At 39.9% G+C, this 19,557-nt stretch overlaps 1 protein-coding gene across 2 annotated transcripts in view; it reads right to left on the minus strand.

Annotated features, from left to right (window-relative positions):
* The window catches only part of LOC117297506 (transportin-1-like), a 45,316-nt gene that overhangs the window by 10,845 nt on the left and 14,914 nt on the right, over positions 1-19,557 (minus strand). For both annotated transcript variants that reach the window (XM_033780580.1, XM_033780581.1), the window contains exons 4-13: positions 19,286-19,419; positions 13,153-13,234; positions 12,002-12,124; positions 10,368-10,486; positions 9,183-9,366; positions 7,439-7,496; positions 6,929-7,081; positions 5,310-5,482; positions 4,214-4,438; positions 2,471-2,665 (exon numbers count right to left, since the gene is read on the minus strand). In XM_033780580.1, coding sequence (XP_033636471.1) covers positions 2,471-2,665; positions 4,214-4,438; positions 5,310-5,482; positions 6,929-7,081; positions 7,439-7,496; positions 9,183-9,366; positions 10,368-10,486; positions 12,002-12,124; positions 13,153-13,234; positions 19,286-19,419 — 1,446 coding nt within the window. The remainder of the gene's footprint in view (positions 1-2,470; positions 2,666-4,213; positions 4,439-5,309; positions 5,483-6,928; positions 7,082-7,438; positions 7,497-9,182; positions 9,367-10,367; positions 10,487-12,001; positions 12,125-13,152; positions 13,235-19,285; positions 19,420-19,557) is intronic.

Raw genomic sequence — 19,557 nt, forward strand, 5'->3', positions numbered from 1 at the left:
GGGCTGTATACTCCCCAGGGAGCTGAGAAACATTACAGGGATGTTATTGGCCCTATGACCAGGGCACTAATGTAAAGAGCATTGATACGGTTATTGTGAAATGCGCTATATAAGAATTTGTTACTATTAATTTTGTTGTTATTATGTAAAGGTTTACTGCAGGCTCAATTTCATTCCGTTTTATTAAAGCACTAAGATTCATCTCCAGACGAAATGCCAGTATTACCATAGTGATGTGTATTGTGACATCACATTTTGCTAGCTTTAAAAGATTGATAGATAGTTTAGACCAATCTAACCAGGGAGGTACACTATTGGTAAATGTCAAAGACCAGTGTTCTCACTTTGTGTATCTCAACATACATGCATAAAATAACAAACCTGTGAAAGTTTGAGCTCAATCGGTCATCGAAGTTGGAAGAAAATGATGAAAGAAAAAACACCCTTGTTGGACGAATTTGTATGCTCCAGATAGGAATAAAAGGCTTCTAGCTAGAAGTCTTTTATTATTTTAGTGAGAAATTACCTCTATTTCAAAATGTATGCTACTTCAGAGGGAGCCGTTTCTCACAATGTTTTATACTATATCAACAGCTCTCCAATGCCCGTTACCAAGTAAGTTTTTTAATAATTTGTTGAGTAATTACCAAACGTGTACCTTCCCTTTAATGTAAAATTGACCCTTTCATTACCAAATTGTTTGACCACATTATTTGACCTCTCAAGCTGTGAAGTACAAATTCTCATACAACAGAAATCTCTTGTTCAAAGGCCTTTTTTAAACTTCATAATCACCTTGAATATAACATTGTTTTTTTTAATTTATCAACCAATAAATGTGAAAGTTCTTTATTTTTGTTTTCCTCAGTGTTATCTCAAAGATATTTTAAAAGTAGAATATAATGATCCACACAAGTATCACTCGAAATTGCGTGGTTTTCCTTTTACCTCGTCGACAAACACGGTCGGCCATTTATGGGGGTCAAATTTTTGACTCCCATAAATGGCCAACCGTGTTAGTTCGCAGAGTAAAAGGAAAACAACGCAATTTCGAGGCTAAATTGTGTGGATCATTGTATTCTACTTTTTATACATCTTTCTCACAATATATGCATTTTATAACAAACGGTTACAAACACTTTTCAAAGACCAACTCGACAGATCCAAGGCAATGTGTTCCTTTAAAGAGATACAATAAATGCATCCTTACTTTGCCATCTTTGATCTTTCTTTTTCAAGTGAAAGTGTAAGCTCAAGGGTATGGAGGGACAATAAGATGGACAAACCTAGAACTTTATAACCAATGGCCATAGCACTCGGGCTTGAATGCTTTGTTTGTGTGTAGCTTGGTCGACTTAAGTCAGATGTTAAGGAAGAGGGGGTTAGAGTGCAACAAATTAAAGTCACCTATGGTAATGAAGAGGGGTATGAGTTCAGTACTTTTTCCTGTAAATCATGTGCAATGCAGCCTTTGGCTGCGATACAAGATCTTAATCAACCATTTTGAATAAATGAATGATTGAACGACTAAAGTCACCAAGGGTACACAAGAGGGGGTATGAGTGCAGTCGACTAAAAACAGCGAATGGTTAAGAAGAGAGGGTCTGAGTGCAGTCGGCTAAAGTCCCCAGTGGTAAAGCAGAAGGGGTCCGGGTGCAGCCGATTAAAGTTGCCAATGCCGTGGAAGAGGGAGTACGAGTGCGGTTGACGTAAGTCAGGGAAAGGTTTCAGGCATAAAACAGAATGCACAATCCGATGCTTAATCCGATTGGTTTTGAGCCAAGGAGTGCTAAATCTACCTCCCAATACACAACCGTATAAACAGCTTATAGATATAGCGGATCTCTTGGGAAATCATCGACCATACCTCAACAAGGCGTCAACAGTGCATTTATTTGGTCACGTTTCTGCACTACCTGGTTATAACTAACATGAAATAAGACCACACACTTTTAAGGCACCGGTTTGTTTTTCTGGCAAGATCCCCACTGTAAAGTTCATGTCGCTTTTAAATGTCAAAGGATGAAAACCACTGAATAAGTTGGTTTGGGTCAATCTGTGTCCCTAATGTATTTATGAAATTTATTGCTTGGTATTTTCACAGCATCTTGCAAGACATTGAGTACAGGTATATCCACAACATTGATTGGTAATCCTTTCGGGCCTACAGAGTGCTTATGCGTTTCTCAAGCCTAAGCCTGGTCCTGCAGAATGCCACTGCATTTTCATTAACAAGCTGTTCTTTTGTTGTTGCTAACGACTTGTGTGGAAGACTAGGTGACCTTAAGACCTTTCAATAATGCAATTAAAATAATGACCTTTCAATTGAGATCACTATTCCATTTAAAGTGTCTGAGAAATTAACCTTGAGGTATCCTTTTCGTTTTTACATGGTCCTGCATCCATCATTGGAGATGATTTAAATTAAACAACAAAAAACTAATTAAAAGGCAAAAAATTAATTACTTACAGCAATTTGAGCCAATGTCTTCTCCGTGAGTGAGACACATCTCTGATAGACTGGTTCACTATACGGTAAGAAGCCGGATTGTAACGCTGTAGCTACGGACGATAAACACTCCAGCAACGGAAATAAATCTTTGTCTTCGTCCTTTAAAGAGTTCCATTTATCCAGCAGTGGAGGCATTAACATATTGATGTACTCCTGTCAATGAACAATAGCAGAAACTTCATTAGCATCTGGTACAAATTCTAAAATGCGTCGGGCTCTAAGTTCACAAGACTAATGGGCCCAATTACATAGCGCTGCTTAGCACAAAAATTTGCTTAGCACAAAAATGTCTTCCTTGATAAAAACAGGATAACCCAACCAAATTTCCATTTGTTGCATATTGCTTGTTACAGGTATTCAGCTGTTGTTTGCTTATCCCGAAAATCACATGGAAATTTGGTTGGTAATTTTTTTTTTTTTTTTTATCAAGGCAAAAAATGTCATGCTAAGCAAATTTTTGTGCTTAGCAGCTCTACGAAATTGGCCCTAGGACTTGTAGCTCAGAATCTTGACTGAACCGAGATATAATTTACAAGACCCGAATCATTGGGTGCGTTTGTTTAGCTTCCGTGGGTTGACCCCGCGGTGCCCACCCGGGTGAGCCCCTGACAAGAGCTAAACAAACGGTCAAACTCGCCCTCTCGTGGCGACGGCATGCACCTCAGGTCACCCCCAAGTGACCCACTCCACAAGCGGGGCATTTGGGGCTGACCCGGGTGAGCCCTGTCAAAGTTATTCGAACACACCGGGGCAGACCGGGGTCGACCCAGGGAAGCTAAACTAACGCACCCAAAATGAGCAGAAACTAGAATCAAACTAAGAAGACATTTTATTACATTATAATAACTGGAGAAAAAAAATTGATCTGTTTTATGAGTAAAATAATCAGCAGAATGGAAAGATATTTGTGAGTTTCAAAACTCAACATCTAAAAATTTTTTTTTTTAAATATACAAAGTTGTTGAATTGAAAGAAACAACAAGACCACCGACTTGACATGTCATAAAGCTTAATACTGGCCCGACGCTGAAATCACTGGCCTCAGGGCTGGTGGCCCAGTGTAAAATTCAAGCCATGTGTGCCCTACCCAGAGCTGCAAAACTCAGGGCATCTGGCAATCAGGGACAATCAAGGACAATCTGGCAATCTGGCAATCCAACAATCAGGGATATATTTAGAATTACATTAAACACAACAAGGACAAAGTTTGGGACAACATAACAAGGAAAAATACAACATAACAGGGACAAATCTCTCGTGATCAGAGAGATTATAAAATGTGCTCCTGAGGACACAGACAAATTTGTATATTTTCAGAGAGCTTTCTGCAGAATCAGAAAAAAATTGGCAGCTCTGCAGGGCAAATAAGCATTCTAGTAAATATTAAAAGCGCTATAGACAAAACAAAAGGTGGATTTGAATCCTGTCCTGGTCAGTTTGTTCTTGAGCAAGGCGCTTTATCATGATAGCTCCTCTCCAACCAGGAGTACAAATAGCGATGGGGAGTAACCTGCGATGGACTGGCATCATGTCCAGGCGGAATACAAATATTCGCAGTTGTTTAATGCCAAGGAAACCGGATATAAACACCGGCCTAATGAGCCATATTGGCTCGGGACAGACTTTACTTTTATGGACTAACACAAAAAAAACTTCAAAGGAGTTACAAAATGCAGCTGCATGTTACTAAACGATACTTACTGGTTTATTAAGATGGTGTCCGACAGAATCAGCCAGAGTGCCTATGGCATCATACAGAATGAGAAGGTTCTTATGTTGGTATTTACTGAATGCAAAGACTAATGTCTGTAAGATGAACCCTAGATACGGCACCAGCTCAGTACACGCTTCTTCTTCTAGGGTGGCAAAGGCGCTGCAGGCCGCTTCCTGAACCCTTTTATTCGTGTCGAGAATTCTCTTCAAAAGCTGCAAAATCAAATAAATCAAGAATTGTTACAAAAAACAAACATTTGTAAAGTTAAAGCCATTGGACACTTTTGGTAAACAGTATTGTCCAAAGGCCCAAATTTCATGTATCACAACTGCTATAAAAAAATTACAAACCTGTGAAAATTTAGGCTCAATCGGTCATCGGAGTCGGGAGGAAATAACGGGGAAAACCCACCCTTGTTTCCGCACGATTTGCCGTGTCATGACATGTGTTTAAAATAAATCCGTAATTCTCAACAACAAGAATTGATAATTGTTTTAATGTTTTCTCGAAAAGTAGAGCATTTCATGGAATAATATTTCAAGAGAAGTCTTTCACCATTACCTTCTATAAACCTTGTAAGTTATTTATAAATCTGTGAACTTTTATTTTTTTCTGTGCCGAAAGTGTAAATAATGGCTTTAAATAAAAATAATAAAAAAAGGCTTCAAAACAATTTAGTATAAAGGATATTAAAAATAGTGTCAGATTATAAAAATAATAACAAGGAACATTTTTATTCTGCAACACATACATGAATGTTTTATTTTATTTTTGTGTTCACTTGTTTTGTTATCCATGATTCATAATTCTAACTCTTGACTAGGTTTGTCTGTTTTCGGTACTTCCATTTCTTGTTGGTGTTTTGCCATTTTTTGTAAGGACCCCAATGGAAATAAGTCAAAGTTGTTGGCTTTTGGGGGGCTATCCTTGGACAATTTTGTGCAGTATTTCTCTCTTGTGTTCCATTTTGGTTTGTCAGGTTTCATCGTCTTTTTTCCTGTTGTTGAGTATGTATTTTTGACATGTTTTAGCTGTATTTTTATTCAAACAAATTCAATCAATCAATAGAAGACGAACACCAACCTCTGACATCAGACGCTGTAGGTACATCTCATGAGGTTGATTGACAATCCAATGTGAGTAACGGCTTAGTGTCCAACATGTGATGGATCGGACTAGAGCTTTCTTCTCCGACAGGCAGTTGATCAGGAATGGTATTAATTCAGGTAGATGGGCTACCATCCCATTGGCACATCCTGAAATCAAATGTTGAAAGTTAAATTCATAAAAACAAAAACTCCTTTATGCCCAAAACCAGACAGTAACTCAAAGACTCAGTGTGTTACTTCCTGATCCTTTGATGTCTTTTAAATAAACTGTGTGGGTAACTTAACGTACATGTAGCTCACAAGGGTAAAACCCATTTTGAGATTAAATCTGATTGCTCCAAGCCCATCTGAGGGATATGCACCCATCTAAGGACACCAAACCCATCAGGTTCTAATGTTTGTGGATCGAAACCCAGCAGAGGGTTCTAAACCCATCTGGGAATTCCAAACCCATCTGAGGGCAGAGTCTATCTGAGGGTTCTAAACCCATCTGGGAATTCCAAACCCATCTGAGGGCAGAGCCCATCTGAGGGTTCTAAACCCATCTGGGAATTCCAAACCCATCTGAGGGCAGAGTCTATCTGAGGGTTCTAAACCCATCTGGGAATTCCAAACCCATCTGAGGGCAGAGCCCATCTGAGGGTTCTCAATCCATCTGTGGATTCCAAACCCATCTGAGGGCAGAGTCTATCTGAGGGTTCTAAACCCATCTGGGAATTCCAAACCCATCTGAGGGCAGAGCCCATCTGAGGGTTCTCAATCCATCTGTGGATTCCAAACTAATGTGAGGGAATCACACCTAGCTGAGAAATCCACACTCATCTGAGGTTTCTAAACCCATCTGGGATTCCAAGCCCAGCCACTTGGTGTGGACTTCTCAGATCAGCTATGAGTTTCAGATCTCATAACTGATCTGAGACGTCCACACTCATCTGAGGTTTTTACAAGCCCCTTCGAGATCTCAAAACTGATCTGAGGAAAATCCAAAGGTTTCTAAACCCATCTGGGGATTCCAAGCCCAGCCACTTGGTGTGGACTTCTCAGATCAGCTATGAGTTTCAGATCTCATAACTGATCTGAGACGTCCACACTCATCTGAGGTTTTTACAAGCCCCTTTGAGATCTCAAAACTGATCTGAGGAAAATCCATCTAAGGTTTCTAAACCCATCTGGGGATTCCTAGCCCAGCCACTTGGTGTGGACTTCTCAGATCAGCTATAAGCTTCAGATCTTATAACTGATCTGAGACGTCCACACTCATCTGAGGTTTTTACAAGCCCCTTCGAGATCTCAAAACTGATCTGAGGAAAATCCAAAGGTTTCTAAACCCATCTGGGGATTCCAAGCCCAGCCACTTGGTGTGGACTTCTCAGATCAGCTATGAGTTTCAGATCTCATAACTGATCTGAGACGTCCACACTCATCTGAGGTTTTTACAAGCCCCTTCGAGATCTCAAAACTGATCTGAGGAAAATCGATCTAAGGTTTCTAAACCCATCTGGGGATTCCTAGCCCATCTGAGATTTTTCAAAACTGCTCTCATGAGTCCAAACACCTCAGGACAGTTGACCTTTGACATTAACCGATTCTCACCTTCAGCAATTGCACCTAAGACCAGGATTCCGGACTCTTTGACTTCCCACTCAGGATGAAACAAAGTCTCCTTTAAGATTGGCAAAAGGACCGGCATCAAATCATCTCGGAATACATTGGCCAGTACATCAAGAGCCGCTGCAGAACACTTCCCTGCAAGGTAACATAAAAGGCATAAGTAATAATGAATCAAAGTTCTACTTGGTGCAAGACCTTTTTATCAGTATCACTCAACTATCGCGATCCCAGGCTCCACTTTTCCTTGCCACGCACATTACTATCGATCGATAGTGGGCGCTGTTGAAAAACGTCCTGCCTTTTAGTTAAAAGGAAGAAGGCCCCCCCCCCTATTTTCTTTTTTAAATGGTTGCCCGAAACATTTTTAAAGACAACCAGGATTTTTTTTTTCTGGAGGGGGGGGGGGGGGGGGTTGTGGGTGAAATAAGTTAAAATTCTCCTTCAAAATTGTTAATGAGAAAAAGGCGGCCTCTCAAAAGGAAGCGGACTTACTTAAGTTCCAATCTGAGAGAGCATCATCATCGTCCATGCCGTAATCTGACCCAGAATCCTGTCAAGTAAATGAAAATGAAGGTCGAGTTCAAGAAACATTACTTTAGTTGACTTTCCTTTAGTTTGAAGGTTTGCAAAGGTGTTTTTTACTTTTTATTTTAATTTTATTTATGTACTTATTTTTGTGCAAGTTCCCTAAAATAATGCTAAAAGCCACTTTTGGTAAGGGGCCACAAGAAGAAAACATTTCAGATGAAAATAACTGAGCTGAGGGTAAGAATCGATATTCCTCTTAAAGACACTGGACACTATTCGTAATTGTCAAAGACCAGTCTTATCACTTGGTGTTTCTCAACATATGCATAAAATAAACTACCTGTGAAAATTTGAGCTCGATTGGTTGTCGGGGTTGCGAGATAACTATGAAAGAAAAAACACCCTTGTCACACAAAGTTGTGTGGTTTCAGATGCTTGATTTCGAGGTCTCAAAATCAAATTTGTGGAAAATTACTTCTTTCTCGAAAACTGCGTCACTTCCGAGGGAGCCGTTTCTCACAATGTTTTACACTATCAAACTCTCCCCATTACTCATTACCAAGTAAGGTTTTATGCTGAATTTTTTTTTGGAGTAATTAATAATAGTTTCCACTGCCTTTAAAACAGTCTAGATTGTAGGATGGACGGAAACCAGCACCAGATAAGGAGTTCCAAAAAAATACATTGAATACAGCTGTTGGAAGTGCAATACTATTTGTGTTTTGGGTGACACCATGCGTTTAATCTGCATCCTGTACTCCATGCTTCATCGAACTAATCCCTACTCCATAATCCTGGACCATCCTTCTTAAGCTTATAGTCACCCTGTGGTAACTTTAACCTAAAATAAAACGCTAGTATAATATTAAGCTTTACTCCCACAATACGCCACAAGAAGCATCTTTCAGAAGTTTTGATCCGTACGTTCTGATCATCTTCGGGAGATACTACTCAAAAAGAGATATTCACATGGTGTTACCCGCAAACCTCTCTAAGTTATACTTCCACCATGCAAAGTTTCAAATCCTACTTAAAGATGCTATGTCAGACTTTTGGCCGATTTGACCCAAAAATTTTGATTTAGAATTCAATAGGTATTTTATGGGGGTCGAGAAAATTACAAGCTTTCATTTGAGCCATTGATCGAAAAAGTCGGCCAATTATTAGTAGCAGTAAAATAAAGTGCTCAAAATTTGTTTTTGTCGGGATCCCGACAATATATCACATGAGCAATGTGTTTTATAAGAAACAATTTAAATTTTTGTCATGCTTATGCTTCCTGACCATTAAGAGTAAAAGGGGAATTTTGGAGGCAAAAATAAAAGCTGAAATTCCGGTTAAAAGTGGAGAATTCTCATCCCTGTACTTAAGTCTGAACATTAATTTTGTTTTTTACGCATACACCAATGTGTGTTAGCACTGTATACTCAGTACTTTCCCCGAGTCCTGTGGCAAAAAATATCACAGGCACGTTACTCGGGTGGGATTTGAACCCACGGCCCTTGCAATTCTAGAGCAGTGTCTTACCAACTAGACTACCGAGGTTGCCCGGTAGCTAGAGGCAGTTCGAATCCTATATTTTGGCAGCGGGTACCGAAACGATATAAGAGATGTTAAATTTGCATCGGGGATAAAAGTCTGAACAGTTTGCAAGTATGCCTAAATTTATGATAAATTTTAAAAAACCTTCTCCAGAACAGTCACTTACATCTCCAGTGTCATCGTCATCCTCTTCTACTGAATGTTGTTGAGCGTGTGTCTTGGATTTATGGAATCTTGGTTTGATGTCTTGCTCGTTGTCCGGTATCATGTCGTCCTCTTCGACGTCTCCTTTCAGGAGGATGATGTCGATCTCGGAGTATTTCATGCCGCGTACCAAGACGGGAACAAGCCTGTTGCGAATGGGTAGACCCGTCAATGAGTATTGTACAAACAGTAAAGATAGCGGTTTAAAAACTAACTTTAGTACAGCCTGACATTTAGTAAACTCAACGCAATAAATCCACTTGATATGAAAAGCCTGTATGAAGAAGTACATGTAGCTGCGCTGCATGCGCTTATGTTTTATCGCGCAAGAGGTACCATAATGCATGAACAGCCTTCGCAAACAGGTGCTCTGTGCTCAGCCATAATGATAGCCTCCATGCAATAAAGTGCTTTCTACATGGCCAGGTTGCAGGAGTGCCCAACACTGGATTTAAACTAACTGTCGTTACTAGCTGGGACCGTTTTCTTAGACACAGACAATTAACGGGAAGGTATAGCTCGGTGATCGCTCTTAAAAGTAACGCCAATAAAATCTTTGATTAGAAGCAGTACAGCAGCTTTCGGAAGTGTAAAGCATTTTGAGAATCGTTTCAATGGGAGACTTTCTGGGACGATAGAGGGCAGCAGACTTACCGGGTAAATCCATTGTTCTCAGAATTATGCGCATGTTCAGAACTACGTAAACAATGGAAATTTACCCGGTATGTCTGCTGCCGCCTAGCGTTGGAAAGTCTCCTATTCAAAGTAACATGGTTGTGGGGGAAAATGATAGGTTTCAGCCTGAAAAAATTTGATCTGAGAACCGTTACTGACAGCAACGTCTCTCAGATTGTGCATTATAAAGAGTTATTCTTCCTGCGTGGATATATTTCCATCCTGCTAGTGCACGCTTAACTTCTATAATTGACTTTACGTATATGATGTCACTTGAGAAGGGAGCCCTCGTGTAGAACTCAAACGAGGGTCGCTCATTGGTTCATCCAGTAGCCGAGCGCTTCCGTCGTGTCATCATCGCTTCCCCCCTTAAAGAAGGCAGCGAGTTGACAACAATGTCCTCCCACCAAAGTAATTTTTTTTTTTTAACGGAAGTCCAAAATGAGACTAAAACCCTAGATGGGAAACTGACCTGCTTAAATGTACAGCCAGGACTTCTCTGCAGATGGGCTGCTCAGCGAGAGTTAACCAAAACTCACACGCCTCTAGAGCTACTGACTCATCAGGATCTTGGGTCCGTAGTAAGATGTACTGCAAAACAAAATAGCATTTATAGTTTATCCAATAATAATAATAATAATAATAACCGTATTTATAACGCGCCTTTTGCCAAAGGATACAAAGGGCCAGTTATTTTATTACTGCAAGGAGTAGGGCGAATTTTGAGATATAAGACCTAATCCTTAAGCACCATGTATCGGTTTACAAGGTGCTGTGGCGCAATATGCTGCCAATCCAGCCAGGAACACCGGGGTGGACCCCTTCTCTTTTTGATAAGTGCACTGGTTTATTTTACATGCGTTTACACAACACACGGGACCAACGGCTTTACGTCCCATCCGAAGGACGAAGCAATGGTTATGTGTCTTGCTTAAGGACACAAGTGTCACGGCTGGGGATTCGAACCCACACTCTGCAGATCAGAAACACCAGAGTTTGAATTCGGTGCTCTTAACCGCTCCTCCACGACACTTCCAGGCATACTTGGAAAAGAGTAGGATGACTTTATCAAGTACATTGGCCAACCTACATGTACAAGGGTGAGAGTCATTACTAATGAAAAAGTCTGAAACTTGGACACAAATTCAAAGGTATGTTGAAATAATGCCATTTCTACCGTTTGGTAACCCCTGGGGTTATAGATTCCAAGGAGCTTTTGGAAACAGTGTCCAAAGCACTAGAGAAGTAGACCAATGAGCAGGATTTCTCTATTTGTGAAAACAAATAAAATGTCTGATTTTCTTCACCAGGCCGACATAAAAAAGTCTGAATTCAGCCATAAGTTTGAACAATCTCATCCCTGCATGTACTACGTACACATAGTGTAGGCTTTAAAAGACTTGGGTGAGGCTTTAAAAGACTTGGGTGAGCGTCCTTCCCGACAAAAAAAAGTCTGAAACTGGGATATAAATTCAAAGGTATGTTGAAATGATGGCATTTCCACCTTTTGGTTACCCCGGGAGTTATACATTTCAGGAACAGTGTTCGTAGCTCTAGAGAAGTAAACCAATGAGCAGGATTTCTTATAAGTGGACAAAATAACATCTCTTTCGAGAAGTAATGGTTCTAAAGACGATCAGAGCATACTGATCGAAATGTTGAGTTGTCAACCACCTACTGCTCAGGACCACCACAAAAGAGATTTACACACGGTGCTACCGCAACACCTCACCTGATTTTACTACCATTGGCAAAGTTTCAAATTATACAGGCCAATGATCACAATTTTCAGATTTGTTCGAGGGCAGATAAAAAAACGGAATCAGACTAAATAAGGAAGAACGTCAAGCCTATTTATCATAACAGCAAGATGTTACAATGTTAAAGGAGTTGTGCCATCATGATCAAAGCATGACAGTTTTTGGCTGTTTTCTCAGCAAATAGACACTTTATTTAGCTGACATTTTCTCATGTGATTTTTCTTTATAATTTTGCCTACAAATCCGCAATAAGTTGCAAAAAAAAAAAAAAAAAACTATGTAGTGACCCTACCCTTTTAGTGAGAACACATAACTGATACTACTTGTAGTTAGTACGGCACCTTACCTCAATGATGTTGGCCATATGAGGCAGTAGTTTATCTATTCTGACTTCGAGTAGCATGACCAACGCTTGACAGACGTTCTTACGCACTTCAGAATCTTCATCATGTGACAAAGCGAACAGGTTCTGTACAACGTAGATACCAACACAAAAATATTAATAATTAAATAAGGATACTTATTTTAATATCGGAAGATATATCCTGGTCCTCAACACTGTAAACACACTATGTGGACAGGTATAAGTCCACGTCATAGAGCTATATATATTGACTAGAACACCAACACCCTGTTATACACGCACTAAGGTTTTGTAGGTGTGTGGGCGCATCCGTGTTTATGTACAAACCAATACAAAAGCTTGAAATTTTGAACGGCAATTGTATGGCTATTTGCATGATAGTGCGTTTGTTCTTTGTTATGTGTCATCGAAGCAAAAAATGCAGCAAATGTGAACGCACAATCTGCTGATCAGCGTACAAACTGCGAGCGTCATGTGCGTCATGTTTAAAAGGCGCGTACACTTGTTTTAGTACGTCAATCAAGTCGAAGTTAAGGTTTTCTGGCGCGGACGAACGAAAGTGTGTAAGCGCACACGCCGAATGTAACAAAAATAAATTTGTTCCAAACTCACGCAACACATCAAACATGTCTGTGCTCAGGGTAGCTTCAAAACGCAGAGCAAGTTAGTGCTCTAGTCAATATATATAGCTCTATGGTGCACATAGTGTTTCAAGTCGCTACATGATGTGGACCTCTTTTGTTCTCAAATCCACACTACATTAGGGAGGTTTAGCTGCACGTTCCGCGTGAACGTGAACGTCACAAAATGGTGTCGTTAAAATCTCACGTTTTCAGCATACATGAAGTTTATGCATGTCAGGTACGTACGTGCGCACAGACGTCATACGTGAGCATGAAATAAGCCCAAAGTGGCGACGTCACCCAGAAACAACACCATTTTTTGACGTTCACGTTCACGTATTTGCTCGTGCAGCTAAACCTCATTATTTGTAGCGTTAAAACACACAAACTAAGTCATGCTCTTGCACATTTGAGTCTTGACATAATGCAACAACCCAAGGCTGTTGAGTTGGAGTTATGGAAAGACATCAAATCAACGGTTGGAATTAAGAGTGCAGCACAGTGTCTTACCTCTACAAAGGGATCTATGTGTAGCATGAGCGCTTGGGTCTTGCTGATGATGAATTGGTTGACACACGCAATGGCATGAGACCTGCAACAAGAACAAAAATATAAGATTGAAGTCATTATTAAGAGCAACAACTAGATAACTAGAGCAGGCTAGTAAGCTTGAGCGATGTAGATTTATTTTATTCATGATTTATCGCCGACAATATATCACGTTATTCGATATAAACGCGATTAATTAAATTTGACATCATCAGTCTTCAAACTCCCAGTGAAAGTTGTAGAAGAGACAGTCATAGCATAAGAGAGGTGTTCTAATGACCTGTTCTTCTGGTTTTACTCCAAACCTATGGGGTGCAAGATGTGTCAGCTAGGAAATACATCGCAATATCGCGATGTATCGTCATGTATCACGATGTATCGTCATATATCACGATATATCACGATATATCGCGATATATTGATATTTCAATTAAAACCAAATTGATCCGATATCAAAATCGTTTCCAAATTAGTATTGTGATATTCAATAATATCGTGGTATCGCCCAAGCTTACCGACTAGTAAAAACTAGTAAAAACTTTGAGATCAATTAAGAACTCAATCCACTAAGCAAAAGTAGTAGTCCCAGCCAATTTCCTACCTCCTTCCACCAATGTAGTACAGTGGGTGCGCTCGTTTAGCTTCCCTGGGTCGACCCCGTTGTGTGGCGGGTTTTTTTTTTTCAGGACAAACGTGGGTAATTATCTGCACACAATCGTCCTGGGAAAAAAAACACGCCACACACCGGGGTCGACCCGGGAAAGCTAAACGAATGCACCCTTTATAAGCATGGGCCAATAGACCGATCCACTAAGCTCCGCCCCATTGCGTATTGACCAATCACAACGCAACGAAGGTCTGACACTAAGGTCTGACACTAAGGTCCGACATGCGTGCGCGTATGCTTGGCGCACGCGGCAGAGTTGTGCAGAAAGGCTTTGGAGAGCCCGAAGTGTTCTTGCCCACACGTGCGTCGTGGGCGGAGCCTACTGGATCGGTCTATTGCATAGAGCTGCTTAAGCAAAAAAAATTGCTTTTAAAGCACGAAAACAGCTCGCTTATTTCACACATGTTACTGGCCAAAAAAATTCATGCCATATACATTGCTTGTAACTGGTATTTAGCTGAATGTTTACTTAGCATAACAATTGAGTGGAGTCTTGGCCGGTAATCCAATATTACTTAGCAAGGATTTTTTTGCTTAGGCAAAATTTTGTGCTTAAGCAGCTCTATGAAATTGGGCCCAGGACAGTTCTTTTCACAATTTAGTAGTCTCCAGAATTACAAAATCGACTCCGCCGCAGTAGCATAAACTAGCAAGACAAGTTCTCAAGAAAAAATCCACATGGCAAATGAGATACTTTTGAGTGACCCTCAACCAAACTTCTGTGCTTCAAAAGAAAAAATTTACATTTGAAATTTGACTCTTTTTACACCACTACTGCTCAAGTCACTTAATTTTTGACAATTTACTAACCATGAAAATGGATAGTATTATCCAAATTATGCCAATCTATTGTTTTTGTTATCACGGCCCCCTTGATAAATAAGTAATTAATTAATTATTTATATTTAATACAGGCGTCCCTACATGAAAGCCTTACAAACGAGGTATGTTTGCCGAGCCTCGTGAACAAACCGATGCGTGAACGAAGGTGGCACTTGGTAAACCTGTGAACTAGGTCATGCAAATCGTCTCTCTGTGAAAGATCAAAAGCCAGAGGACTCGTTTCAAGCACCAACATCAGCTTTTTGCACTTCAATGTCAAAAACGATTTGCAAATTGAAGAGCGCATCATCAAGAGCATGCGAATCTGTGAATCCTACAATGTACATTATTGTTATTGCCAGTTAGTGTAATTTTGAAACTATTCAAATTTTTAGATGTGTCAATAAAAACATCAAAATTAGTAAAAACATCTGATCAAAACTTGTTGATAAAAATTGCTCTTCTTAAAAAGAGTCACAATCAGGGGTATATATTTCGTTAGTTTCTGTATTATAAAAAACAGCTTGAAAACCACAATTATTTCAAATTGATTTGATTTTTAAGACAATTCTCCATAATTTGTTTCCTTCTTTCAAGTATAATGTTTTTTAGGAGTTTTCTCCTTTGTTCATAAAATCAAATATCATGGCTGTTACACGTATGTTAAGCATATTAATGATATCAAATCATTATTCAAATCAATACTGAGATACCATTCACATCATTTCCATACAAAGCTTAAGTTTTAAAATAGACACATCCGTGAAACAGATCAACAGATGTTTGGGAACAATTTATGAAAATAGCCGAGTGTTGTGTGGGCTTGATGCAAATAAAGGAGTGAATCGTGTCACGTTCTCTGGATGTGGGAATACAAAGGCAGGCATGATACTTCAAGGAGACAACGAAGGCGATTGCCTCCGTGTCCCCTGGTCATTTGCCTTGTTGCCCTTGAAATGCTCCAGTACAAACTTGCAATTTCATCATAGGATGCCCTTTACCAAGAAGAAAATGCCATGGTGCCCTTGCCCTTTCAAAAACGAAGCATACAGCCCTGCAATGGACATAGTGGAAGGGCACTACGTTGACACGCATAGTCCTCATACTTTAATGGAGGCAATGGAAGCATGCCCCTAGTCACTCTTTCCATGGGCAAGCTAACGTGACGGGCGGATATGCGCAAAATGTAATTGGTTCGAAAACAGGGTTTTTATATTTATTAACTTCAGATCGAATTCACACAAATCAACAAGTTAACAATTTAGAACACCCCAGATTGCACGGTAGGGCTTATTATACCAAAGAAAATCACAAAGTAGAAAAATCGACGGCGTGTCCTCCTTTCAATTCAGCCTCATTGCCCCTTGAATTTTCCAGGTAGATAATTTGCAATCCCCTACTGAAGTGCCCTTTACGAAAGAAAAATCTGCCCTCAGAAAAAAAGTATCACACCTAAGCACATCATGTTTTGGGTTTCTTTCTTGTCTTTTCACCACAGGATGTGCGCTGTCAGTGGGACTTGATGTGTGTTGAATAAATGCAACACTCTGCTCTGGCCAAACAAAAATAAAAACATGTCCCTGCTCGCTTCCTTTTTAGAGACCGCCTCCTTTTTTGTATCTTTGAACAGTTTAAGAGGCCGACTCCTTTAAGAAAAAAAATGTTTCAACAATTTAATTTATATATGGTTTGCGGTAACACCATGTGTTTATCTACTTGCCAGGTAGAGTTGTTCTTAGGGAACTGTCTTGCTTTATTCTACTGCCATGGAGTAGATAATCGGAGGTTCGAGAGACTTCTCAGTTCTGAAAAGAACTGTCCTGCTTTTAGACTGGACTACTACTTTAGCTAATAGGATCGTAATTAACTGTACTGCCGCGGAGTCAGTTCTGAAATTGGTCTCAACGTTTCGACTAGCTTGCTCTAGTCATCGTCAGGTTACCGCAAACCAAATATACATTGATACCTCACCATGCAATGCCTCAAATCCTATAAACAATTAAATTTTCGTTCTTTTTCTTTTCAGAATTTATGATCTAGCGTACGGAAAAATGGCCTAGCGCACATGTTTATATTTTGAAAATGCATTCGGGTCACCAATAAAAGGCTCTCACCCTTTTTCAAAAGAGAAGACGCTAAACTAAACTTTGTTTTGGTGTTTGGCCTAAGCCAGGTCTTAATTCCCACAGGGACGACTCATTGCTTAGCAAGGGAGTGTTTGAATAGATCAGCCTGTAACATGATAAAGTCCACCAATCTTATTAACCTATTTCCATCCCTATAAGGTAAAAAGAAATTCCTTACAATTAAAGCGAAATCTCATTTTTTAAAATGGATCAAATGCTAATGGATTAATAGCGTGCTCTTGGAACGAACTTCACTAATAAAAAATAGCAATAATAAAATTCCACTCGAGGATGATCAGCCTTGTGTATCTCGTTGTAACGCAATGCTACTCCCACACACTTATAGACTTACTATGTAGAACTGCACTACTCAATTCACTTACCAAAAATCTAACTCGACTGAAATTTGCGTTATAAAATTCATGCTGGTGTCGATTCTCTAAATGGTGCTACAAAATAAAGCCAAACTTACAGGTATTGCATGCAAGACTGGAATTTCTATCTTTGAAAGACCAATGCCAATTTCTATTTCCAAAGAGCACTACCAAGGTAGTGGCCTGTATACATACTTCATTTTTGAAAGGGCAAGGGCACCAAGGCATTTTCTCCTTTGGTAAAGGGCAACCTAAGAGGAAATCGTAAATTTCTACTGGAGCATTTCAAGGGCACCAAGGCAATGACCAGGGGGCATGGAGGCAATCACCTCCGTTGCCTCCATGAAGAATCAGGCCTGCTGACTAAATTGGATTTAGAGCCCACCACTAAAATTGGTCAAATAGCTACAACACTGAATTGATTGAACCTGTGTACAGCATGTCTAGTAATGCCATGAATGCTACCCAACATATCGCTAGTTGAGACTGTTACACAAGATCGACCCCGTCCGCTTCCCCCATTCTCAGTAAAACTCCGCAAAAACAGGTATCATCTTAAAGGCAGTGGACACTATTGGTGATTACTCAAAATAATTATCATAAAACCTTTCTTGGTAATGAGTAATGGGGAGAGGTTGATAGTATAAAACACTGTGAGAAACAGCTCCCTCTGAAGTGGCATAGTTTTTGAGAAAGAAGTAATTTTCCACGAATTTGATTTTGAGACCTCAATTTTAGAATTTGACGTCTCGAAATCAACCATCTAAACGCACACAACTTCGTGTGACAAGGGTGCTTTTTCTTTCATTATGTTCTCGCAACTTCGACGACCAGTTCAGATCAAATTTTCACAGGTTTGTTATTATATGCATATATGTTAAAATACAACAAGTGAGAAGACTACTCTTTGACAACTACCAATAGTGTCCACTGTCTTTAAATCGACACTTAGCTATCTTCACACACACCCCAAGAATATTGAAGCTACTTAAGAAGCAAGATAAGCCGGAAACCCCCCTGGGTGTTACGACCCTCAATATAATACCATCTCCCCGATGGATTGCTACTCCTTCTACTTGATTGCCAATATACGGATCCATTACTAGAGTATAATGCACTACCGCTGCCTGAAGATATCAGAAACATAATTTCATACATTCTCGCGATGACTGACACATACCCATTATGACAAATGCAAATGGTGCGCAAGCACAATGGTGTTCAAGGTATTATCATAAGGGAATCAATGTGTGGTGAAGAGGTTTTCAACTAGTGGTTTAAACCCAACGAGGCCTGGTTCTTGATCATTTTACCGAGACAAAGTCGAGGTAAATTATAAAAAACCAGGCCTCGGCGGGTTTAAACCACTAGTTGAAAACCGATTCCACACACTTTGATTCCCATTCATAAATACCTTTTCAGTCAAAAACATCACTTTTTGGTCAAAAGTAAAATAAATGCAAAAATTATAATTGTTAAATGATTTCTTTCAACACAACACCCCTCCAGCTTTGAAATGGTAAAGCCCTCCGCCGCCCTCGGGTAAACAATATAAGGGAATGCTCGACACGTCGCGCGTATCGCGTGATGTGGCACAACTGTTTCAGCCGTTGCTCTCGACCAATAGGAATGAAGAAACTGTCTTATAAGAACAGGTGCAAGATCGCGTGTCACGCCCATGAATTAACACTTTTTATCGGTCATAAACAAAGGTTTATACACACCCACGTGACACGCTCTCCACCAATGGGAATAGCGAAACTGTCCGAGGAATTTATGAATCTGCTTTTAAAGACATTTCTATCACAACCAGGGGTTGCCCTTAACTATTTTTGAACTAGCCAGCAGGACCAGTTTTAACTGGTCCGCCAGGTTTTTGACTGGTCCGTCAATACTTCTAACCGTTTTAATGTTAAAATTGTTTAATACCAATATCCTGATTTTCGGTCGTCGCTATTTCAATTCAATGAATTGCAACGTGAAGTTTAATGCACTGAAAGACATACTTCATTACATGTTCAAACAATTATTGTGTTCGTAAGGAGTTAATTTGATGGCCTACATTTGTTGTCATAAAAAAACCTAGATATGCGAATAAGACAAACCTGATCTTGGCGTTTGCGTGCTTGAAAAACTGAAGAAACTTAGGAATGAGAGTGTTGAGTGGACGGTCCAAGGCATCGCTGTCTAAGATCTCCGTGGAATCTTCACAGATCTTCTGCAATGCACCAAATGCTCCCTGGGAGAAAAACAACAACAAAAAGTGATGAATGACTTTTTGTTAACTTTTTAGCATTCATGGTGTGTTGTTTAAATTATTGCAGGCCTGATACTTCACAGAGGCAACAAAGGCGATTGCCTCCATGCCCCCGGTCTT

This window comes from Asterias rubens, chromosome 12 (assembly GCF_902459465.1).
Source record: "Asterias rubens chromosome 12, eAstRub1.3, whole genome shotgun sequence".
NCBI classification, from domain to species: domain Eukaryota; kingdom Metazoa; phylum Echinodermata; class Asteroidea; order Forcipulatida; family Asteriidae; genus Asterias; species Asterias rubens.